General features: G+C 37.6%; 1 protein-coding gene across 1 annotated transcript in view; it reads right to left on the bottom strand.

The window, feature by feature from the left end:
- The window catches only part of afg2a (AAA ATPase AFG2A), a 152,089-nt gene that overhangs the window by 106,526 nt on the left and 19,135 nt on the right, over positions 1–26,428 (bottom strand). Inside the window, exons 10-14 of the mRNA XM_088637409.1 lie at positions 22,581–22,735; positions 20,825–21,034; positions 10,357–10,410; positions 9,043–9,122; positions 3,128–3,254 (exon numbers count right to left, since the gene is read on the bottom strand). Coding sequence (XP_088493535.1) covers positions 3,128–3,254; positions 9,043–9,122; positions 10,357–10,410; positions 20,825–21,034; positions 22,581–22,735 — 626 coding nt within the window. The remainder of the gene's footprint in view (positions 1–3,127; positions 3,255–9,042; positions 9,123–10,356; positions 10,411–20,824; positions 21,035–22,580; positions 22,736–26,428) is intronic.

Raw genomic sequence — 26,428 nt, 5'->3', positions numbered from 1 at the left:
AAGCGCTGGTGAATTGAAAAATGGTCAACATATTTGCATACATATTTTAGTACTTAGTTTTCAAAGTCTGTGAAAACCTCTTTCGACATATTTTTTTTTAGCTGCTTCCTTAAAGGTTAGGAGGGAGGTACACAATTAATAGGGAGCTTTTTCCTTTTTTTTCCCCAACCAGGCTTATTATTGAGAAGGTTCCGAGTTCCAAGGGTCAGCAGGGTCAGATTGTGTAACTTTGCAATCATGTGCGGAAAATTAAAAATTACTGGGAAGGCAGTTTAAAAGTGGGGGGGGGAGGAAAGTCATTTTATGTTTTAAACTGTCTCCTTTAGGAAACAGCAATTATTAGCCAGCAGATTAAAATAAATACCGCGTGAATTTCAACGAAGACAACTCACGCAATTCACATTCCAGCAATTATCTTGGCAATCAGAGAAAACAGCCAGTTACACCACCAAGCTGATTTAAAAAAAGCAGAAAAAAAATGTCCTGTCTCGAGAAGCTTCAGGTATACAAGAAGAGCAATAACCTAATCTCCTTTCAAAGCTGGAGCTCCAAAATGGTGAACATCATGCATTTTTAAAGCTGCAGGTATCGCACTAATTTCTGGGAACTGCAGGTCTTCACAAAGCAAGAACTTGCCATTCGCGAATTCACAGGTAACATACGAAATTAAATTGGTAAAACATATTTTTTTCATGCAAATGATGAGATAAAAAGGGGACAGGGACAGGGAATGCGAAGGATTAATAAAAACAGAAGTTAAAAAAGTAGGTTACGCCTAAAAAACTTAGTACTTCATATCCAAATACACAAAATTGTAAGCACATCATGAATACATCATTTTCATATTAACATTTCCTCTCTATAATTAATCTTGGAAAATGTTTTAGATGCAAAACCTGCAGTGCGGTAGCTCTGGTAACTCATGCAAAGGTGCATCTTGATCTGTAAACTATGCTGCAGAATGAAGAATGAAAGTAAAGATAAATAGTGAAACACATACAGTATATACAGTATATACATATTTTATATATACCTCAAGGACATTAACAGGTCTAGTTTACATGCTTCATCATGGAACTGAACAAATCAGAGCAATATCTGATTTGGCGCCACCTCCTGTTTGCTATGGCCCAGAAGAAGGTAAATTAGTTCAAGAAAATATTTACACACACCTGGCTGGAAGATACATATTTGAATATTGACATCCGAGTCAAAGTTTTTCAAGGAATATCTTATCGTCAATATTGCTGTTCTGCTTTAAATAAAATACTAATAACAGTTAAATTTATACATCAGGGGAAGAAGGATTCCTAAAGTTTTTTTCCTGTTGTTTTTAGTTAGTTTTGCGTGGATTTTTATGGGTTTTTTTTCTTTTATTCCTTGATTTTCAAAGCAGATGCTTTGGTAATGCTGTAAAAATGGACTTTGTAGAAATTAAACTGTATTTGACTTTTTTTTCTCTCAACTTCTGTTTTGAAGACGTAGTAAAATAACACACCAATAGCTGAGCTTTTTCCTATGCTCTTATAAAGCAACATCGTGAAAACCTTCCATTGCAAAATGACTTTTCTGATTTCTGCAATCAAATAAAAACTGTAACAATAGCCCTGGGATTATCTTGTGCTTCATCTTTGCACACTAAATTAATTGACACCAAAATATCCCATTAATCTTCATTTGTCTAATCATTTCCTGCATTTCTTATGCAAATGAGTCATTTCACGATGAGACAGCCCCTCTGGTCCAGCAAGGCATGATGACTGGTGAAATCCCTAGGGTGCCGTCACAATCCCTAATGTGACATTCTATTCAGCTGCCTGTGTTTAACATCACAGCTAAACTGTTTGACATTCAAATCAGGCCCTGTGGGAGGGCAAAATAATCTGATTTCTCAGCTGCCAAGATCACTTCCTGTGCTGAAACAATCATAAAGATCCCTGGGGCTTCGACACTCTTCTTCAGGGAAGCCTACACTTGTTAATAGGGCTTAAAATACCTTTCAAAAGGAAGAGAAATTAAGCATAAGGCCATGAAATATCAATTCTCCAAGGAAACCCAAAGGGAATGTTTTCATACAGCTCTGCTAGCTTTCTCCACATCATGGATTGATGGTCATTCACAGGCACTGACAGACGGGCACTTCCGATATCTTTGAAATAAAAACATCTCCATGTGCAGGACAGCAGTATAACATTCTCCTATTTGCGTGGAGCAACACTGTGATCCGAATTACATAATCAGACCTGCATCATAACTTTGGGGTCAATGACACCTCATTGTTTTGTGATTTCTTTCACCTTTCGAGTTTTATGTCTGAGGTTAACCTGTACTATTCCATTCCTATGGTTGTTTCTGACAAAAAAGCAATACTTATAATACTACAGACAGCATACTGATGTGAGGCAAACCAAACAATGAAAGCACAAAAAATAAAAAAGTACAAAATTATTCCAATCACAAACCTGCTGTGTAAGATTTGTTTCAGATTCACACAAGTTCAGCTTCCTCAACATGATGCTGGGATCAATGCTAAATTATAATATATTAGGTTGCGCAATTTGTGCACCACACTGGGGATAGCACCAGCAATGCAACTGATGTAGAAACTATGGAATAGAAGGGTATCATAGGTCCTTTCCTTAGGTAGGGGACTAGCAGGATAACAAGGATAACATCCCAAATTCTGGCATCACAATCTTTGTGCTCAAACAAGCTCTGCCCACAATCCCAGCTCATGCTATGAACAAAAAAATATTTTATTTCTCCCATTTCACCATCAGCACAGTTTGCCAAAACACATGAATATTTTAGAGTACATACCCTTTTCCTGAGGTTAAAGACAATTCCTGACTGAATTGTCTATACTCCATTAACATCAGCTTTAATCTGTTTATTCTATTGTATGTCAATCATATGGGAAATACAATTATCAGGTTCAAAGTATCACAGTACGGTATGCGCAATGGTGCTCAAAGTTAAATCAAATCTGTTTAAATTTCTAGCCATGATTGTGGTTATGGGTCTTGACGTGAACCCACTGGACAAGGTTTTTTAGCAATCAGTGCACTGCCACAGTAGTTAAATCATCATGGGTGACGAACTGGAAAGGTACGGAAATGGGTCTTACCTTATCAATCATATCCGGACGATTTGTTGCGGCCAACACGGTCACATCCCGAAGCTGTTCAATTCCATCAATCTCGGTTAGCAGTTGTGCCAGGACGCGGTCAGCAACACCACTGGAACCTGAGGAGCTAACAACATAAGCTTTTTAACCTGCAGCCAATGTAGATGAGATAGGAAACGCGTCAGCTTCAGAAACACCAAGGAATGAAGCCTCACCAGTAAGAGACACAGCCATTTATACACAAAGGTTCCTTACTATAGTTTAACATCGGGTGATTTGCCAGAAAAAAAGAATAGCAATGCCAAATGGAACAGTCATTTAGCACCTTAAAAACAGCTACTAAAACATCATATATTGGAAATGCTAAATTCCAAGTTCTGAAAACAAACATAAGACATCCTTAAAAAACAAAAGAGGAAATGGAATCACACTAGCACACAATGTTTTTGAAATCAAGGCTTTCATAAATGACATAAGCAAACAAGTTAGGAAGTAAACCTGCAGTAAGCATATATTTGGCCATGTACTGTACAAGGCATGATCTCTTATTTCCATGTACATCACAGTCTCAATTGATGTACTGTAGAAGTCTTAACGACAGACATATTCTTCACAGGAGTAATGCTGCCTTTATCTGCATGTTATTGATCTGCATCAGTGGCTGAGTAGCACACAAATTCAGTGTTGAGCAGTACTGTTAGGGGGAATCTGCAATTGTACTTCTTATATGGCACATCAGCATAAACCCCTTTGTCAGGAAAGGAATTTGAAAGCCTACATGTTTTCATTTCATTTCTGTTTACCAAATAGGACTATAAATCACCTGTAGGCCTCAGTGTCAAAACTATGGCCCCAAAGATCTGCCCGTACCAAAGAAAAACATGTTTGTTAATAAAAGAGAAGCACGAATTTTTGGATGTGCGCACCTTTCTTATATATGAATCACTTGGAACTCCATACTTTTTTATGTATACATTTAAAATGCTCTTAACATTAAAGGAAAAACCTTTTTTAGTTGGAGGATTCCTTTTCAAGGAAATTCTCTCTATAAGAACACCAGACTTACAAAATCTTACTTTTATTTTAAAATTTCTACATTATAAATAATACTAAGGTTAATTAATATTAACAGCTAAACAGCAGGTGCTCTTAAGGGCTGTCATATCCATTCTTCTTGGTGAGCTGTGAAATTACACACTAAATTTACTACATCTAGAAACTGAAGATTTCATTTATTAATGGGGATCTCCTGAACAGTCTTTGAGGGTTCCCTGTGGTCTTCTGATATAGTTTTTGCAATTGCATACTGATTTTAAACTTATAAAAATTGGCATCCCATTCCATTTTAGAATTTACAAGATGCTTTTTTCTATACATCAAATTGACATGCACATTAATTTACAAATACGCTGACTGTATTAGTATTCACCACCCTAATAATAAGCCAATACTTCTGGTACACTAAAGGTTGTAGCGCCTTAATCAGTAGTTAACAGTTGGTTAACTTTGGTTAATATTAATCTTTGTACGGTGGGATGGGCTGTTTTCTGCCATTCTTTTTGCAAACTTGCTCAGATTTTGTCAAGTTAGTTGGGAATCATCGGTCTTTGTGACTCCAAAGTTGTTTTTAATGCTCCTTTGTCTTCATGTTTGAATTGTTGTTTCGGTTTCACTATCTGACTGAAGGACCTTACAGAGATAGATGAACTGTTTGAACTAGATAGATGAACTAGATGATTACTCTGCAATCATATGAAGCACTATAAATGCATACAAAGTCCATTCAACTAACTGTGTGACTTGTCAAAGTCATTTTACGTGCCTAAACTAATTTAATTTCTTGTTAGTTAGGTTTCCAATTCTGCAAAGGGTAGTGGATACCTATACAATTAACATTATAGTTTTTCATTTTTTTGCTGACATTGAACTCTTTCACCTATAAATGTGGTCGACTTCAGTATTCATGTGTTCAGTGCATGTGTTGGATAAAAATATCCACTTTACACTGTTTGCAATTCAACAAAATGGAACATCACCGGAAAGAGGTGAATACTTTTCAAAGACAATGTTACAGGGAAGCTTTAATGGCGTGAAATAAGGTAAAAGTGCAAGAGGTTTAAAATGATTTTTTACAAGTTATTTCCTTTCATTTGCTGTCCACTCTTTAAAGGCAGCCCTGGGAGTCCTTGCTTTCCATCTAGCTTTTCCTATTTTCCTCAAAGAAAATGAGAACTTGTTAGTTTCTAGTGAAGAGTGATGTCAGAGTTCCTCAAATACCAAAGGTACTGCCAGCACACTCCCACAGCTGGTCAAGAGTCAAGCTGTTCACTTTGTCTGTGGGGTTTTATTGACTCTGACATTCTGTCAGGGCTTCACATAAGAAAACTGTCAGCAAGGCACACCTGCCAACTCAATCTTTTCAATCCAGCAGCCATGACAGTAATTAACTGTCACACTGCTTTATTTCCTCTGCTCACTAATTCCACTGAAACACAGCTTGGCGGGTCAAGGTTTTCCATGGTATTCAAATCCTCCTCCACTAGCAGCAGGAAATGGCATACATCTTCCCACGGACTCAACCATTATTGCCTTCCAACATAAATCCCTTCAGATAAGAAATGTGTCCTAAATAACTTTTATCTGCTGATTCACTGCATTCTTTGTGAGCAAATACATACCTTCCATTTAAACTTTGAAGCTGTGTGATACTATATCGCTGATGAACCTCTAGATTCCAGTTGCAAAAGTTTGTACTGCATACCGCCCTGACTTTGGAAGCCAAGGCCACAGTCAACAGCATTTGCAATTTAGAAAAACTACATGTGGATTGTATCATTTGGGCTGTAAGGATGTACTGTATGTTGCTGATTACAATGACTGAGCAGAATAACTTATTTAAACACAATTTTATTATAACCACACATTTTTTTGTTTGTCCTTGTAGAACAAGGTTCTGGTTCTGGTTAGTCTGTGAGGTTGAAATCCCTCCTCTGCACCGTCACAAAGTGTGGCTAATTTCAAAACCCAAATCTGAGGTTACAGCGAAGTGGATAGACCTGTCTTATGTCCACACAGCTTAAGGAGCCCGTTCAATCACAGCACACCTCTCTGAAAGGCCTGCTGTACCGACACAAGTACATTTTGATTAGTTTGGCTGCACTGCTACCTCGCAGCACTGGGGCCCTGGGTTCAAATCCCAAGCTGCTGTCTGCATGGAGTCTGTATGCTCTCCCCAAGTTCCCACAGGTTTTTGCTAAAGTGCTCCGGTTTCCTCCCCCAGTCCAAAGACATGCTGGCAAGCTCATTGTCTTCTGGGAAAATCAGCTCCAGTGTGAGTGTGTGCATGTCTGCGACTGTGTGCCCTGCAAGGGACCGGTGTCCCATCAAGGGAGTCTCCTGCCTTGCACCCACTGTCTGGCAGGATGGGTTCTGGCCCCACCATGAACATGCACTGGATAAAGGAAAATGGATGAATGGATGGCTTTGTCAATAAAGATTAGAAAAGCAACTTCTATGCTCAGCATTAATATTTTTTAAACATGAAATCCTGTTTCACCATGAGAATTCTGTCCCATCCAGAATTCCTTTGTCACATAAAACGACCCATCCATTACCATCTATTATCAGAAAGCCTTTCACTGGGCATGGAAACCCAGAGCCTGTTCTGGAATACTGGGATCAAAGTGGGTGCAGAGGGATGTCCATCCATCTGTATGTAAAACCCCCACAAAAAAGTGTCTCAGGCTTAATCCAGAATAAGCTTTGCATTTAAAGCCAATAAAAGTTCTTTATCTGTACAAATAAGGATATTTGTCATGCATACTTCTATTTCTATATGATCTACACTAACCACTATCAATAATTATGAGATCTGTAGCACCAACAATAAAAATGTATAGTGAAAAAGATGGTAATCATGTGCCAAGTAACACGGTAGATTTTTTACAAAGTAAAAAAAAAAGTACTCAATCGCAAAAAACAACAGCAACAAAATGTTACCTGCCGTTATTGTACATGAAGGTTTCTCTAGTTCAGTTTACATGCTTGTACATGAACTAGAGAATGTTACTGGCCCTTAAATTTTCTTGAAGACAATTATATTTTTACACTGATAAAACCAATTAAAAACTCCCTCTGTGTAAATTTAAAATATTCTTACCAATAGTTTCTCTTTTCTCATGGTACTTTTATTTTTTATTATTATGAGCTTCACTGTAAAACAATATTTTCAACTCAAAATTCATTTAGCATAATGCGCCCACCCATAAGGCTCCACAGAGTTGTTTTTTAAAAGACTTAGGAAACCAAAATTATTACTGTGATGATTAGAGCATAAATGACACATAAACACTAATACAGAAAAAAGAAAGAGAAGAAGTAAAACATCTCATCAGAATTAATTGTAGGCATAATTATCTCTAAGCAACCTGTTTAATTTGACCCAGTTTCTGTCAACAACAATTAAGCAAATATTCCCATGCAAGAGGTACAGAATGTATGTCACGGAAGCTAAACTAATAAACGACTCAATTTTTTTTGTTTCTCTTAATTACTTTTTAATGACTGTATGTTCCAGTATGCTTGAGTGCCATTAGAGTGCCATTAGAACAATCTAGCAGGCTTATATCATTAGGTATATCCCACACTGGTAATCACAAGCCAGAGGTCTTTAAAGGCTCACGGTCTCCCGGATTTCACTGCACTCAAGCTCCTAATTATCTGGTTAGTACCAGTCATACAGCAAGACATTTGCTGGAGAAATCTGAGTGAATCTGTCTCTGCTTGCAGCCTTCCTGGGATCTGCACACACTGTCCTGTAGTCTGGAGTCCCAGAGACACAACCACAACACTGCTGTGCTCTGCTGGGCACATCTAACCCATCGCCAAGGTTTCAAGCAGATGATTATTTAAGTCCTGCATCAAACGGTTAAAAAATACAGCGGGCAAGTGCAAATTCCATCCACACCAAATCAGTTTGCAATATCTGTCTTGTCTGAGTTCCCACACCATTTAGTTTCAGTTGATTTTAATGGGAACTATGCTTCATATTTAACTTCCCATCTGGTTCTGATTGCACAATGAAACACTTGTGTACATCACCCATCCTTCAAGCTCTACAAGACAGATGTTCCACATGCCATTGGATTACACAATGAGGAAAAGGCACTGTGCTTTACTGATAAATCAATGGACATTAAAAAACAATGTACTGGCAATAACCCACTTCTTCAAAATGGCTGTATTTTTAAGTTATTAAAAAAAAACACAGATATACTTTGTTTTAGAATGATCCATCCATAAACAGCCTTGTTTCGTATGACCTCTGTTGGCCTCCAGCACATACCGAATATTCATAGTAACAACTCGTTTCCTCTAAACCAGTAAAACATTTCCACACATCTTTCCTGGAAAACAGCACTTAGACATGTTTGGATTTACTGCAATGAACTCGGCTCCAAGTCATTAGCTGACTGTGACAAGGCCCCAAGCAGCAAAGACAAATGGCTGGGACCGGCTGGCTAAGACGCACTTTGCTTTCTGGCAAGACATTCACTCCTTTAACGGGCCTGAGGCAACATCAACGAAATGTGTATCACTCATCCAATCAGCACTAACTCTCCTGTAAGGCACTGTGAGGCTTAGAACAAAACAAATTATGAATGGCACTAGATGTGGAAGTACTGTATCAGAGCAATTATTTAAATTCTCAATGTGCGGAGTAAAGGAGCTTCTAGCCATACATACAGTATAACACACAATTCAAACTCCAAACTAGATGGACATCAAATAATAATTACTGGCAATTATAATTCCAACTGGCTTTTTTTTTAAAACAATATACTGAACAAGCTAGAATGGAAGTTAAAAAGCACAGCACTTCAGTGTCAGACTGGTGACAGTCAAGCAATAATTACCTTCCTCTTTCAACTGCAAGGGCATCAATCTCATCAAAGAACACAATGGAGGGAGCCACAGCCCTGGCTTTCCTGAAGACCTAACATTAGGAAGGGGAGAAATCCAGGAAGAAACTCTTAGTAACTGTCTGGTTCGTTTAATTCTTCTCAACATTAACCCGTACATTGTGTCTGAATAAAAAGATACTGTATATATTCAGCTGTATGTTTTATGAGTTGAATCTTATCAATTATTTCTGCTAACCCTTGCTGGAGCATGGAGTACTTTGTGTCAATTTGTCTGAAATGGATTATTCAAAAGCAATCTACTGTACTTGAGAAGAGCCAGTCCAAATCACTCCCAAGCACAGGTAATCATTGCTCGCATTCAATGTTAAATCAAACACTGTGCACCAAAATGAACGGGAACTTTTTTGAAGACCTTATAACAAAAGGGCACAGAAAACAAGTTTAAATATTTATTTCTTCTTCTGAAAAACAAAGCACAGTAGACTACTTCAGGATAAACAATGAAACAGTAACTGGAGGGGAAAAAAGGAAGGTTATTTAAAACTGTGGCACTTCTTTACAAACAGTGTTGTTGAAATACGGAAATATGAAATAAGCTACTCAGGCTTATTGTTAAAGCCAATACCCTGGCTTCTTTCAAATAATAGATGAATAAGATTCTCAGATAAATTAGCTTTTAACTACTAAATGGGCAAGATGGACCAAATTGCCTCCTCTCATTTGTAAAATATTGTATGTTCTTATGTTCATATGCAATGTTAAGCTGTAATGAAGGTGCATGCATAGACATTTTCCACTTTGGGCAAACTTTGTTCTTAATTCATTTACTACAGATACGCTTGCAGTTAATGACAATAAGAAAGTTTGGGCACCTTGCCCAAAGACCAAAAAAGGATTGTTTCCATATTGGAACATGGTTTGAATCATGTTTGGACAATTTTAAGCCATCATCTGCAACCTTAAAGTTATCTATGAACCATGTATATGCCCAAGTGCTGATGAAAAGAAGTCTTCTACCATATAGCTCATTTAACCGAATTAGGCCTTCCTCATCTGTCAAACTGATTTTAGAAAACAATATAATGGCACTTTAATCACATTTGTGTTACCATACACCTTGTTAAGAGAATAAAACAATGGTTAAATAAAAACTTTAATTTTCAAGAGATGCTCATGGAAGCCGGAGAATTTATTAGTCTCCCCCTCGGGCTAGAAAGGGCCTCTTTTGGAATCTGGCTCATGTTTATAGTGAGGTAAACCTCTGAGAACATCCTGAGATAAATAAATACATTTTTCTCCACTCACCTCTCTGACAGCTCTCTCAGATTCACCCACATATTTACTCAATAATTCAGGGCCCTAGAAAAGAAATAAAACACGAATAGAACATCTTCATTTACATAATGAAATACTCTGTAAACAGTAAGAATGATGTCATATTCTGGCATATAATGCTCCAAAACTGTCAGAAATAAAAGTAAGAGTAAAAAGTAAGACCAAAAGTGAAACTGAAAAAAGGACTTTAATGTGCAATAGACATAAAAATTACTCTACTGAAATCAACATTATACGGTCTATAGTATCCCTCACAACATGCATCTCTATGCAACAGCAAAAAGTCTCACAGCCCTTTAATTCACATTTTCTAAAAGAAACAGGAGAGTGACAGTCATTCTACACCACACACAGACCACACTGGTAGCACACAAGCACTAGGTTTACAACTCTATTACCCAGGTAATACTCTACCTCTCAGACAAGACTATTTTAGCACACTGGTCACAATGTTTTAAATGTTAAATGTAAGGAAAAATATTCTTACCCCCCCTAAAAATGGATTTGTGTACTTCTGCACTCTCCTGTTGTACATATAGTTGACACAGGATGAGATCCTGACTGGAGAGCAAAAGCTGTATTTTCACATTTTTACTTAGGTTTTTTTTACCTGTCAAGCCATGACTAGCAAATTAGTAATTCATTTAAACTTAAGATGTTTATCAGTGTTAAATCAACCTGCAAATACATGACTTTATAACCCTGAATATATACCCGCATTATGCAAATCAGAAAAACTGAACTTTAAACAAGTGCATGTATATACTTGCGATGTGCACCTGTGTTGTACAAACCTTAAAAAGGTGAACTTTAATTATATAAAACTACAAAGAGATTAACTGTAACCATAACAAATATTACCCTGTAGATTATACTGCTAAAATGTTTATTTTGCTTCAGTTTTGAAAGTTTGATTTTTACCAAACTGGGTGAATTAGCTTAATCATCTTAGCTTCAAGTTCCTCTTTAGTTCCAATGGCTTTTCTTGTTGGCATGTTGATACCTGCCCAGCTGTGGATTTCTTGCTGGTGTCACCACCCCCATCTGACAGAGCAGCACAGCAAAACAACTATATTTTGTCAGCTATAAAAGCTGATGCAGGTAGGAAATCTACACTTGCTTGACAAAATGGCACAACATCACTATAATCTGCAGTTTAAGCAATATAGACACGAGTATTCATGTGTTTGTGAAATAAACACTTAAGACTGCTCAAAGCCAAAACATGCAATGCCATTTTCAGATTTCATCTAAGATGTTAAATACAAAAATACAGCTGAAGATAAAGCATATTGGTAGCCTGAACAGGCAAATGCGGTCTATGCACTTTCAGAAAATCTCTGCCAGTTTCTATATGGAGTCACACAAAGGAAGAGGCTGGAAAGCCCTAATCTGAGAACCCATAAGGACAGTTTATTAAACATATTCAGTCACAAATACAGACGTTGAGCAGCAAGTCGGTCATGCTTCCTATCATGTTGATGTGTTACATTGAGCAGAGCCTAGCAGGCTTGGTTTCTTTTAATAGGATGCAATTTATTGCTGCCATTAGAAATTCCACATGCGCACTGTAAACTTTCAAGGCTCATTGTAGCTGTCTATGTAATGGTAAAGCAACAGTCCTTTAAAATGTTTTTTTTTTCTCTAGTCAATCTTGGAACTCCATTATGGAGGTCTCAGAGGTCTCAGAATCCTCATTAGCTCTCGTATCTCAGTTTCAGCAATATACAGTATTCAAGGGTGTAAATGAATGAGCCACATAGGATACACATGAGCAGATGATGTGTATCCAATCTTCTATCCTGTGAAGATCTTTCTATCTTCACATGTCTTCCAGGCCCTGATTTAGCAAAGCATCCCCATATCATTATACTGCTTCACAATTCACAGTAGGGATGGTGTCCTACTGATTACTGATTACGCCAAACATAATGCTTACCGTTGAGGCCGAAAGGGTCAATTTTGGTTTCACCAGACCATAGAATCTCCATCAAATTGCAAAGTATAGTTGAGATTTGATGGGAGTTTTTTGTCACTCTTCCATGAAGCCCAAATCTGTGAAGCACCAAGGCAATTGGCATATGCACAGTTTCTCCCACCTCAGCCATGGAAGACTGTAATTACTCTCGAGTCGCCACAGGCTTCATGATGCCCTCCCTAACTAGTGCTTTTCTCACCTGGATACTGTTTTTGAGGACACCTGGTCTTCAGAGTTTCAGAGTTGTGCCGCATTTTGTACATTTCTTTATAATGGACATTTCTGTGCTTTGGTGGATATGTAATGCTTTTGGGATTTTCTTATACCTTTCCCATAATTGGTGCTTTCCAAAAACTCTATCCCAGATTTACTTTGAAAGTTCCTTTGTGTTCATGATGGAGTTTTTGTAGAGAGCTGTACTGATCAACTGTGGGTCCTACCGTAGATAGGTATATCTCCTAAGTGCACACAGGTAGACTCCATTCTACAAATTATGTGACTTCTAAAAACATTAGGATGCACCAGAGTCTATTTAGGTGTGGCACAGAAAAAGGGGGTGAATACTTATGGAATCACCTATTTTACACTAATTTCCTGTTTTATATTTATAATTAATTTAGGATGATCTGTAGAATTTAGTTTATAATTTGACATTATAGGGTGTTTTGTGTTGATCAATGGCAAAAATAATCCATATAAATAGACTAATTCTATGTTGTAACACAGTGAAATGTGAAAAAGTCCAAGGGGGGTGGAATGCTTTTGGAATTATAATGTATATCTGGACTACAAAAAACAAAGGGCTTTGCTAATAACAAACTACGGTCATAACATACAACGTTCATTTTTGATACTTGCCTCTTAACCATTCAAATTGTGCAAATTTTATTTATAAACCCGGATCTATATTTTACAGATTCTTAAAAAGACTGTACTCAGTTGTTCTTTCTAGGTGTACCATATAGAATGTCCTCTTGAGATTTTCTTGTATGAACTTCTTAAATGCACTGAAATATTTTATTCTACAGCAGTGGTTCTCAAACTGTGGTACGCGTACCTGTAGTGGTACGTAACGTGCCGCCAGGTGGTACGCCAAATGACCCTGGAACTGTGTTGTGTGCGCTGAAAAAATCGGGACGGGTTTTCATATTTTGTATTTTTATACAGTGCCTTGGGAAAGTATTCGGCCCCCTTGAACTTTTCAACCTTTTGCCACATTTCAGGCTTCAAACATAAAGATATAAATTTTTTATTTTATGTGAAGAATCACCAACAAGTGGGACACAATTGTGAAGTGGAACGAAATCTATCGGATTTTTGAAACTTTTTTAACTAATAAAAAAATGAAAAGTGGGGCGTGCAAAATTATTCGGCCCCCTTGCGTTAATACTTTGTAGAGCCACCTTTTGCTGCGATTACAGCTGCAAGTCGCTTGGGGTATGTCTCTATCAGTTTTGCACATCGAGAGACTGAAATTCTTGCCCATTCTTCCTTGCAAAACAGCTCGAGCTCAGTGAGGTTGGATGGAGAGCGTTTGTGAACAGCAGTTTTCAGCTCTTTCCACAGATTCTCGATTGGATTCAGGTCTGGACTTTGACTTGGCCATTCAAACACCTGGATACGTTTATTTGTGAACCATTCCTTTGTAGATTTTGCTGTATGTTTGGGATCATTGTCTTGTTGGAAGATAAATCTCCGTCCCAGTTTCAGGTCTTTTGCAGACTCCAACAGGTTTTCATCCAGAATGGTCCTGTATTTGGCTGCATCCATCTTCCCCTCAATTTTAACCATCTTCCCTGGCCCTGCTGAAGAAAAGCAGGCCCAAACCATGATGCTGCCACCACCATGTTTGACAGTGGGGATGGTGTGTTGAGGGTGATGAGCTCTGTTGCTTTTACGCCAAACATATCGTTTTGCATTGTGGCCAAAAAGTTCGATTTTGGTTTCATCTGACCAGAGCACCTTCTTCCACATGTTTGGGGTGTCTCCCAGGTGGCTTGTGGCAAACTTTAGACGAGACTTTTTATGGATATCTTTGAGAAATGGCTTTCTTCTTGCCACTCTTCCATAAAGGCCAGATTTGTGCAGTGTAAGACTGATTGTTGTCCTATGGACAGACTCTCCCACCTCAGCTGTAGTTCTCTGGAGTTCATCCAGAGTGATCATGGGCCTCTTGGCTGCATCTCTGATCAGTCTTCTCCTTGTCTGAGCTGAAAGTTTAGAGGGACGGCCAGGTCTTGGTAGATTTGCAGTGGTCTGATACTCCTTCCATTTCAAGATGATCGCTTGCACAGTGCTCCTTGGGATGTTTGAAGCTTGGGAAATCTTTTTGTATCCAAATCCGGCTTTAAACTTCTCCACAACAGTATTACGGACCTGCCTGGTGTGTTCCTTGGTCTTCATGATGCTCTCTGCGCTTTCAACAGAACCTTGAGACTATCACAGAGCAGGTGCATTTATACAGAGACTTGATTACACACAGGTGGATTCTATTTATCACCATCAGTCATTTAGGACAACATTGGATCATTCAGAGATCCTCGCTGAACTTGTGGAGTGAGTTTGTGTAACTGAAAGTAAAGGGGCCGAATAATTTTGCACGCCCCACTTTTCATTTTTTTATTAGTTAAAAAAGTTTCAAAAATCCAATAGATTTTGTTCCACTTCACAATTGTGTCCCACTTGTTGGTGATTCTTCACATAAAATAAAAAATTTATATCTTTATGTTTGAAGCCTGAAATGTGGCAAAAGGTTGAAAAGTTCAAGGGGGCCGAATACTTTCGCAAGGCACTGTACGTGTCGAATACGCAGCCTACGCACTACGATACAGTGCGCGCTAATACTTCAGTGGACACAAGAGATACTCTGTAATTCTATACCACTCTATAGGAATGCGTGCTACGGACGCAAGTGACCAATTGTATTTTAAAAAATCTACTGTATCTCCAGCAAATAGGGAGAAAGGAGAATGTGCGTGATTTTGGAACAATGCCAACGTTGTAAACACAGGAATGCATAGAAATGCGTGCTACGAACGCTGGTAATCTTGTGAGCACAGGAAAGCGTGAAAAATAACAGAAAAATATTTAAGAACTCTTCTAAGTTAATTTGAGAAAAATACACCGAGCGTCTCTGTGTTTCTCTCCCATGCGCATGAAATACTTAAAATAAACACTGAAATAAAAACGGAAACGTGGAAAAATGCAAGCTTGCGGATTGCTAAAGCAGGTAAGCCCCACACTATTATGTGTGGAGAAAAAGCTGCTGAACAGCTCGACCTGCTGCCTCCCCTGAAAGACACAGTCATTCATAGAATTACTGAAATTAAGGATTATATCAAAAGTACGCTGACAGAGCGCGTTAAGATGAGCAGATGTTTTTCACTGCAATTAGATGAGTCTGTAGTCGATTTGGCCAATGTGCTCGTTTACGTTAGATACGAGTTTGAGGGTACGTCCCATGAGGACTTTCTGTTCTGTAAGCCGCTACCAACAGGAACTACAGGAGAGCACGTATTACAGCTTCTGAATGAATTTATCGAAGAGAATGGCATCGACTGGATAAAATGTGTCGGAGTTTGTACAGACGGTGCTAGAGCAATGACAAGCCGACACAGCTGTGTAGTTGCACGAATTAGAGAGGTTGCTCCAGAAATTAATGGTTTCATTGCAACATCCACCGCGAGACCTTTGCCGTCAAGAAAATGCCTGACGATTTAAAATCTGTTAGACTGTTGTGAATTGTATCAAGGCTCGAAAAATTAATTCACATCTGCTTTGCTCGACTAAACAGGCTCACCCCTCTCACTGAAATGGTGCTTTTTTAGTTGTATTTGTTGTTGTTTTTTTCTGTAAAACACTTTGAGAAGCCACATTTTAATATATCAAACAAAGTTTATTATTATAATATTTATTATATGTATGTGTGAGTGTGTGTGCACGTGCGCTCATGTTGGTCATTGAGAATTTCTGGGGTTCCTATGAGAAGATGACTTGTAGGTGGTACTTGGATGCTTTGGTTGGATTAGGGGTGGTACTTGGTCCAAAAAGTTTGAGAACCACTGTTCTACAGCAATCAAGCTTTTTTTTCCATCTTCATATGAGATGAAAGTTCAGCTTTCACCACAAAAGTAAATACTATGTTAGTAAATACTAAATACTAAAATGAAGGTTGCCTACCCCGTGGTAAAAATAGTGGAAAAAACCCAAACAAACCAAAGGAAAGGAAAAAAGGGCTGTCTATAGAACAGCTGAAATCTAGCTTAGAAATCTTTCAATGATTAAAGAAAAGTTATTTTTGAAACCGTAATTGTCAAGGAGCCTACAGAACAAAAGATAAATATCTACAGCACCAGGATTCTCTAGGACCTTGTTCCCTTCAAAGCATGTAAACATCAACTTTAAAACCATGTTTTAAGAAGCTTTTAAAACAAAACTGCTCATTTCTGTCTAAAAGGCAGAAAACACTGAACAACAACAGCTTTTTGTCTCTTATAATAAACTTATAATAACTTTATGAAATTCTTTTTTAAAGCTTTCACTACAGGTAACATGCTCCATCATCCCTACCTGTTCATGGGAAGATCCTGTGTTTTGAGGTAATATAATCATTAAAGAAACAACTTTTTTTATATTCTGGAATCCACTTGGTCAGAGAATAAATGAAGTATAATATAATGGACTTCCTAATTCTGATTACCCTATTCCTTAACAAAATATTTAAAAAGCAAATATTGAATATTTAGTGGAAAGGTTATGGTTTAACATTTTCTAATCTCATTGTTACGCACTTGCATGAGCAAAAAAAAAAACATAACAAATTATTTAATTTCAGCTATTGGAAAAATAACATTTTTTAATGATCTGAACAGGAAATTGTTTTTTGCTTAGTCAGATCTGTAAAATCTGAAATCTAAAGGTTTTTCAAGTCCATGGTCTTTTACTATGACCTGGCCACTCTTTAAAGCTCACCTGTTCAGAATGCAGTGGTGAATACAAAATTCTGCTCCTCATACTACATTACAGAATACAGCTATTGAATGATGTAGTCTTATTTTTACTGTGCACATCTGTATAAGATGATGTATTATATTCTGAACTGTTGTGATGTGCCCATAATGCTGTGTCCAATAAACATACATAAAATATACAGTATAAAATACTTAAATGTTTTGTAAGAATTGTTATTTAATCTATTCAAAGCTGTTCACATTTCAACACCATTAAAAACAGTGTTGGCCAAACCATAATAATTAGAAGATCACTTGAGGGTTTAAACCTTACGAGATATTGTAACCTGATACAAGCAGTGCTGTATGTTGATAACATCATGGATGTTCTAACTGAAGCCCATCTTAATTCTGAAGACCCAGACTAATCACAATTTTCAGAGGAGTGAACTTCTAAACCCCTTATGGCTGGTTTCTAAAAGAGACCAGTTATTGTCTTTTCTCTCCAAATATGAACCATGAAAAACAAAACAATGTTGGTTCTTTTTCTCTTTCTCTGTCTCACCAGATTAATTCTTTCCATAAAACCACAACAACCACAAAGCCCCTGATCTGGTTCTCATCACTTTGTTTACTTTTATTATCAAACTCTTCATGAGTCTCCAACCTTTTAACCTGCAGCTTTTGTCTTGTATTGAAACAGAAAAGAATAGCTTCTGAAGTAAACTGTAAATTGCACAGAACTATCGGAGTTTAATGCTACATCTGTTTGGTTTACATCAGCAATTTCCATCAGCACTTGGATAAACATGGATTGCTGTAGATCCACCCTTTCTAGCTGTATTTGACTCAACTGGACCTTACAGACTCAAAGAGCCCCACATGCATTTATACAATTATTCCACAGCAAGCTGAACAAACCCATGCACTATATATTTCCACCCCTTTGGACTGATTAGGATGCAGTTCAGGAAAGTCTATCTTGAAGTCACACATTTACTACAAACTGAATTTTATGGATTTAATAGAATGATATGAAGAACCAGAAATTAATAAAGGCAGTTAACAAAAGTACCAATACGATTTGAGTCGAATGAGTAACAGTATGATAGTATGTAGAAGTGTCTGGCAATATATTGCAAGAGCAATCCTGATCTAAAAACATATCAATAAAAACATAACCTCTCATTATCACAGACCATAACTAAATTCATTCCTTCCTGAAAATGAGTTTAAAAACCTATGAGTTGCAAAACGTATTCAACATACTTGTACAGTACATTATACATTATACCAATTAAAAAGTTGTAGAAGTCATATACCAAATATATGCAGTTCATATCAAGTTATTTGTACCTTATTTCATTTACAATTCATTCCTAATCTCAAGTCATATTACCATCTGTGAATGGCTAATAATGTTCTGTTCGTCCCAGGGCAACTGAGTGATGGAATTTGAATAACACAGGTCACCAAGGCTACACCACAAAGTCTTGCAAGTACAGCTGCTGTGTCAGAATAAGCTGTCATTATTCTGCAGTGGACAAAATAAATGAAATAGTTTAAACTTTTGGAATAATCAAAAGGCTCCAGATCTGGACCCTCAGATGTAACCATCTTTAAAACATTCTCCGGTGCGGAAAATATGACAATGCCTTGTTGCTTGATTAAAATTGCATGGATTCTCACAATTACCATATTTTTGTTGGGGGCATTTTCCATGAAAGTCCTATCATGTCTAAAGATGGATGCCACAAAATCTTAGCTGCAAGATCACCACCTAAGAATAAAGACCAGGAAAGAGTTACTCAAACTCTTCTGCGGTGATCCTAAAGAACGACTCATCTGATAACTGATGATGAAACAGGGATTCACAGATTAGTTCCTGAGAACAAGCTTGAATCAATGCAGTAGAAGCTCCCAGAATTGCTGCCCACAAAGAAGGTCTGCAAAATGATCACAGCAGACTTTATCATCAATAAAGACAAGTAAAACTGTTGCAGAGGCACCATTACCTCCTCCCTGCTTCAGAGAGCATGTTTCCTGGGACAATGTGCAGGTCCTTTCTTTCCCCACATCTTAAAATTTCTATCACTTGGTAATGAGGTTTACCCTGATCTCATCACTCACATCTTTGTCATTTCAAGCAAATTCTAAAGCAAAAATAAGTTCTGACTTTGCCATCCTAAATCTTTCGGAAAACATGGTATTTATCGTACATCCAGGCTGCAGAAATTCTTGAACGCTCCTTGCAATCTGTAAAATCTTATCGAAAAACAACAGGCCTTTAAAGAAGTAACACCCCAAGAAAAGTGCATCTTAAACTTTCCAAATGTAGAAATGGTCATCATTTAAAATCTGTGCAATAGGTTTCTCCTTAAATTAGAAGAACCTTGAACACAAACAGCCGAAAAAGAAAAGGCAAAAAAGAAAAATATTCTCACATGAATATGTATACACAGGCTGAACTTCAGTAAATGAATTTCGCTGACATTTCTCTTGGATCACAGCAGTTGAACCTGGACTAAATTTAATCAGGGACTTGTTGAGCAATTCTGTCATGGACCCTTCAAACACTCCCCCACAACTGCAAAGCAGTTTTCAAATAACACAGAACCAGTCAACAATTCCAGAGCCAATTAATCTCCTTTAACATGCTGCTGCTGCCATGTGGGAGTTGCTGAGGAAATTTCAGCTGTAAAATATCTCCGGGTGATGTATGGAGAAGACAAACAAAAGGTCAGCAGATGTCAAGTGAGGAGCCCTTTTAGGTCTTTACGGTGGTATCCTGGGGAGCTCACAGCACAAGGAGAGGAAGCACAGCAATGAAGCTTTTGCATGAATGGAAAGAAGCCAACTGCTTTGTACAAAACTAACATTTAACCAAGAGGAACAAAAACATCACAGGCATTCTTTCATTACTTTTTACTCCACTGCAGTATGCCTCCTCGACAGCTAACTGCAATGCCTCAGACTCAATGCTCATCTGCAGTATGCACTTTTTGCATGGTCTACTGTGTTTTTTTCCCACTAATACATATTTATTGTTCTCCACAACACATTCATTGTTCTGTTGTTATTATTTATTACAGTATGTTTGTAATGTACTGTGTACATTGTGTGGTGTCTATTGTACTATGTAGGGGCTGTTGTACTGTGTATGAGCCGAGAGATCAGCGCGAATAGGAATTCCAATGTTCACATACATGTGGCAATAAACTCCTCTACTACACCACTTGAAAGTCTTCTGACACTGAAACTCACACGTTTCACCGATCTCCCTAGGTCTGCTAACTTTACAATTGTATGGCTCTACAGAATTATAAAATTATAAAAAACACAGACTTCACTTTCTTTTTAAAATGCTAATTTTAGTACTACCTATCTTTTTATAAATAATCTTTGGCCTTTTTATAAAAGCCCAAGGGAAAACACTGTGATAAGCCCCCTGTTAAAGAACCAGGCTCTTTCCAAACCCACACATATACAACACATTTAGTCGCTTAACTACCTTTATGGCCAAGAAGTTGATTCCACTCTCATTTGCTAAGGCCTTTGCTATCATTGTCTTGGAGCAGCCAGGAGGACCATACAAGAGGATGCCTTTTGGGGGGTTAATACCCATCCGAGAGAAAGACTCTGGGTGCTTCAGTGGCCACTCCACAGCCTGTTTCAGCTTTAACTTCACCTGGTCCATCCCTCCAACATCTGCCCAACGTACCTGTGCAGTTGGTAAAAAAAAAAAATTACATTATCAAATGATAACTGAAAGGCACATTTGCAAACTCCAGAGTCATTTAATTTGAATGTCTTTAAAGTCTGGTCGAATGACATCAGCTTCTAGTTAAGGGTTCGACATATGATAATCTGTGGTCAGCCAATGTACTACACGTACAGTACATGTGCCTCACAGAGAAATCTTACAAGGCCTTTCAGTAAAGGGCTGGAAATCACATTCCTTACTGGTTTTGCTGCACACCACTACGTCTGTGCCTGCGTAATAGAAGGAGAGATTGCATTTCTGAGCTTCTGATACCTTAAAAGGTGAAGAAACTACAGGAAACAGATGTTTTATTTTTTGCATGCACCTTCATGAATTACTCTTAAAACAACACTCATGCATTTGCTTTTCACTTAGTGCACAGTGATTCAAGGCAGCCAACTTGCAAAGTGTAGACTCTGTTTTATAAAAGAACAAGTATATTCTGAATTAAGACTGTAATATTAGCCATTAGGCTGGTACACCAACCATCAAAATATGACTGATAAGACAATATATACCTTGAGGAAACAGAAATAAAAGCTCCATACACTTTCATTTAATCTGTTTTTGCAAATAATATGATCCCAGCCCACTGTGGGTTGTCTCCAGTTAATAAGGTACGTAATGGAAAACTGGCTCCTGTCCACAAACTGTAAATACCACACATTAAACATTTCAGAGAAAGACAGGAGGTTTCTGCATTTCCAGAATACAAAGCATTCTGCAGCCTCTGCCAATACCTGCACACTGTAAATCGATCAAACCAAAGAGAAGTGCCTAAACAGGTGTGCAGATGTGCAACCCAAATCTTTTAATGTTTCGCTATATGCATCAAAGATGAATTTACAAATACTATTTTAACTGGAAGTTATAAAAGCTTGTTTAATTTCTTACCCCTCTTTCAAAATAATTACTTGACTGTATTTTCTTTTTTTGGCTGTTAACTCAGGCGACATTTATTTAGTTATTTATTTCAATGGGCAAAAGCTGCCAGATGAATGGTGGATTTTCTTTTCTGACTGCACTATAGCAACCCGTCCAGTCTTCAAAATCAATTTCAGGATTACATCTTGTCCAGTTTCACTCCAAGGGGTTTTATGTAAATGAACTAGAAACAAATGTTTCCCCTCATGTGGATATAATCAAGTCTGCCTTTGCGGCCGGCTCTTCAAGCTGTGTACAGTAACTGAAGTCCTCCTTTGTTTTAGGCATCTAGCCACAGAACTAAAAATTTAGGGTGATCTTAATACAGCATAGGAAATTCATCCTTATTAGTATAATCCAATATCGTCTGTTTTAAATTAACACAAAGATGATGTGATGGTCTTCCTGTATGTTATGTCTTGCACATGCAACCTCCTAACATCCTATATCTCATGGAAATTCTTCAACAAGATTTTCACCCTGGGACGGGTAGCAAGTACACTGTTTATCTGGCATATGGAGTAGTTGAGTTGGCTCCACTATCCCATGCAAAAAGAGAAGGTTTAAAATGCTTACGCACTTTTGGGACATCAATCGCAACCTCTCGCATAGCGCTGGGTCGGACATCATTCATGGCTTGCTGGAAGTCCAGGAATGTGACTGCTACTGTTCCCATGACTTCAGCGTCTGAAAGCTGCGTGTCCTTGCTTAATGCCCGACGCAATGCATGTAGCCCTGTCAAGAGAAAAGGTGTTCAGCATGTGTGGAATCTCCTGCTGAAGAACTGTGATAAAATGAACCAACTGAAAAGGATAAGATTCTTTATTCTTGTACAATTAGGACGAGGGCTTTTTTCTGGACCCACCTATCATTACACAGCATTGCAAAGCTCTATATTATGTTCTCATTTATTAATTTTACAATTGATATAGCTGTAATATTGAGCTAAATAATTAATCATTCTGACAGGCTCCGAGAACACGTAAACAAGGTAAGGGACACACAAATCTGGTGTCTAAGTAATAAAACCACGTTTTGTCTTAAAACAAACACATATATTGTATACAGTACAACCAATCAATAACATTTTAAAAATACATTACATATATTTAGTGTATAATTCTAGCAAATATACTTTGTGTATTCAAATGTAGTGCTACATTCAGGACTGATTAAACTTTTTAATACATGCAATTATATGTCACAGAGAAAAAAGACATGGTTCTTTCAAAACAATTACTATTGAATACCACTATAAAACATAACAAAATCTCTCTCGATATTTGAATTAATCTCAAAGTGTCACAGTTTTTTAGACGCATTGAAAGCCTTATTCAGTGCAAAGACTAAGGCGCTGAAAGAGAAGAAAGTGATGTTTCTCAAAACAGAAGAAATAGCTAAACCATCAGAGACCTGGACAACCTTTGGACTGGGAAGAGGCAAGTTCCTGGGTAAAGTTAACAACTCAACATCTAAAGCTTTTCAAAGCTCTGCCTCTCGTAAGTTATGGAATTATTATAGTTATAGTCCATATAATGCAAAGTCACATTAAATATGAAGTGAAATAAAGCATTCTCCTGGTCTTTTTAAAAACTAGATTTTTATCAACAGGATTTAAAAGGAATTAGGAATTTTAACTAACAAGGCAGATTGATAAAATGTGAACAACAGTTTAGAATTAAGTATTTTATTATTTAAGGATTTTAAGTATTTAGAAGTAAGTATTCTGAATATACAACCAGTTTAAGCACTTAAAGAATAACATTGAAACATATGACTTCATTAACACTCATATTGTAAAAATCCTCTCCTTAAGACCATTCAAGATATTACTCCCATCCCTCTCAAGCTTAGGCACTCTGAGCAGGATTTAGAATTTAATTTTCAAGGACTGACAGAAAAATAATTGCCTTTAGGAGGTGTTGAAAACCTCAAACATTTGTGACAGTTAAAAAGTTAATAAGCACCAAAACATTGACACATCATTCGAGCTATGTATGGAGAAGAATGTGCACGCTGTAAAAATAATGAAAATAAAAATCCCCTCTTCTTTGGTATGAAGGAAATGCATTCAATGAGAACATGGAATAGAGGCAGCACAGGAAATATCAACAAAACGAACAAGATCTTCATTAAGGAGCTAATCTCTAAGTGCATGACAGGACACTATCCAGTAAACACAAAAATAAGGCTTCAGTGCTACACGTAGTCACCTTAAGTACCCTAATTGTACAAGAACTCAAGGACACTGCCAGGAAAACAACCTGCTTCTTCATTTCAGGATATTGCGAATATCACTTAAAAACCAGCTCAGAGGCTTCCTTCAAAAAGCAAGGGTTAAAGCAGACAAGAAGGATTTACAATCAGACAAGGCTGTATCCTGTTTATATTTTTCAGGATCTGACCGAGACTTTAAAAAACACAATTAATACCGCAGCCAAGCGCAAGGTCAATGTGTTCCAGCTCGGGCCTTGTGCTCTCCCTGGAGCCCCACATCAATACTCTTCAGAAACCACTGCCGGATAAGACTGCAATCTCTTTGAATTAATGGTCTTTAACAGTACAAAAACATCTGTTCCAGCCTTAGTCAATAAGGCTAAATCACATTAAAGGCCAGCTTGCTGTGTCTGAAGTTTTCTATTAAAGCAGTAGCACCAATACAGTACTGGAGCTTTGTTGATAAGTACATAAAAGTAATTTGAAGTTGTAAATAACTGTAAGCTCTTGGTTTGACTAGCCTCTTCTTACTGACTTCTTAAAAGTTGACCACTTTCAGACAAGTGAGGATGAGTGCCTGTTTATTCTTTCTACCATGAATTATTACTTTTTAAACCACAGGAAATTGGTTTAAGAGTATAGAAGAGATACTAGCACTCATAACAGCTCGTTTAGAAAGGACAGTGTAATATAAATAGTCGCTTAACTACCTGAGCACTAAAGTATATAATGACTGCCACGAGTCTTATAAAAAAAATAATAATATTTAGAGTGAGCAACTGCAATTTTCATTTGTGTCTTCATGAACAGGTATCATACTGTAAGTTGTCATGGTGACAGATCTGAAAATAGCTTTTGTACTTCGACCAGAAAATACTGAAAATTTATGACCACGACTTTAAATTATATCTGTCACACTTTTTGCATATTCAAGCGCAATTGTGGAATTGTGAATGTTTGCCATTTTGTACAGCCAATACTGAAATTTAACTGTCAGTACTGACTGTTTCTGTACTCAGAAAGCAGTTAATATTGGATTAGTACAGCTTTTTGGATAAGAACTACCGGATCCCTTTTCTTTGAGGGGAGGTGGGGGGGAGGTCAAGGGTATTTTATATGTGCACTAGTTACCCAGGCACACAGAGTGACCCAAAAAGAAAAATAATTAGAAAACAACCTTTAAGTATAATTTGATGATTGTGATTAGATTGTCTTTTTTATTGATAGCTCAATTGGCCTGCCTGTGATTCTAAATGTACATGACAGAAAAAAGGAAAATGTTTCTTTTCTTTTCTCATAATGTGATGCATATTTCAAAATGAAAGTCTAAATCCTTTAACATTCGCTGTTCTAAGCTGTTTCATTTGAGGTATTGGAGGTCACTTGTAAAACCTACTCAACCTGGGTGTCCTGTTAGACAGATGATTAAATGCATTCCCGTAACTTGTCACCATAATCTATCAGAGGCAACAGTAGCTAGAACACATGCAACTCAAGCTTATGATAAACTGTTTTTAAGTTAATCAATGTGTTATACAAAACGTAATTCAGAGTCAGTGAGTGGCATAGTAGCACAGTGAATTGCATTGTTGCCTCACAGCACTGGGGACCTGGGTTCAATTCCTGGAGTGCAATGCGCATGAAGTTTGTATGTTCTTCCCTTGTTTGTGTGGGCATTCTCTGAGTGCTCCAGTTTCCTCCCAGACTCCAAAGACATGGGTAGGTTAATTGGCTTCTGGGAAAACTGCCCCTGATGTGTATATGTGCATGTTTGTGTCTGTGTGTGCCCTGCAATGGACTGGCGTCCCCTCCAGAGTGTATCCTGCTTAATGCCCATTGCTTGCTGGGATAGGCTCCGACCCCCCCTGCAACCCTGTTTTGGATAAAGCAGTTAGAAAATGAAGCGATGGAATTCAGAGTCAATTCGCAAAAGTCCTGATCAATCTGCTCTGCTTTTTATGCAATCAACCTTTTCAAGAAAATCCAGGCATGCAGGACAGTTTCCTAAATTTGGAGTCCAACAACTTCGAAAGAAGACTCTAGTATTAGGAATATATCAAACTAAATCCATGAAGTACTGACAGGTTAGAAATAAGATGGATGAAGTCAGTTCACAAAGTTATAATACTGAGGCTCACGGAGCTGAGGAAAAATAGTTTTGAAAACATTTGCATAAAGTCTATGTACTCAGCACAAAAAAGAAAAGTGTCA

The sequence above is a fragment of the Lepisosteus platostomus genome, chromosome 1 (assembly GCF_059453375.1).
Source record: "Lepisosteus platostomus isolate fLepPlt1 chromosome 1, fLepPlt1.hap1, whole genome shotgun sequence".
Taxonomy (NCBI): Eukaryota; Metazoa; Chordata; class Actinopteri; order Semionotiformes; family Lepisosteidae; genus Lepisosteus; species Lepisosteus platostomus.
This window is presented reverse-complemented; position numbering and strand designations above follow the sequence as displayed.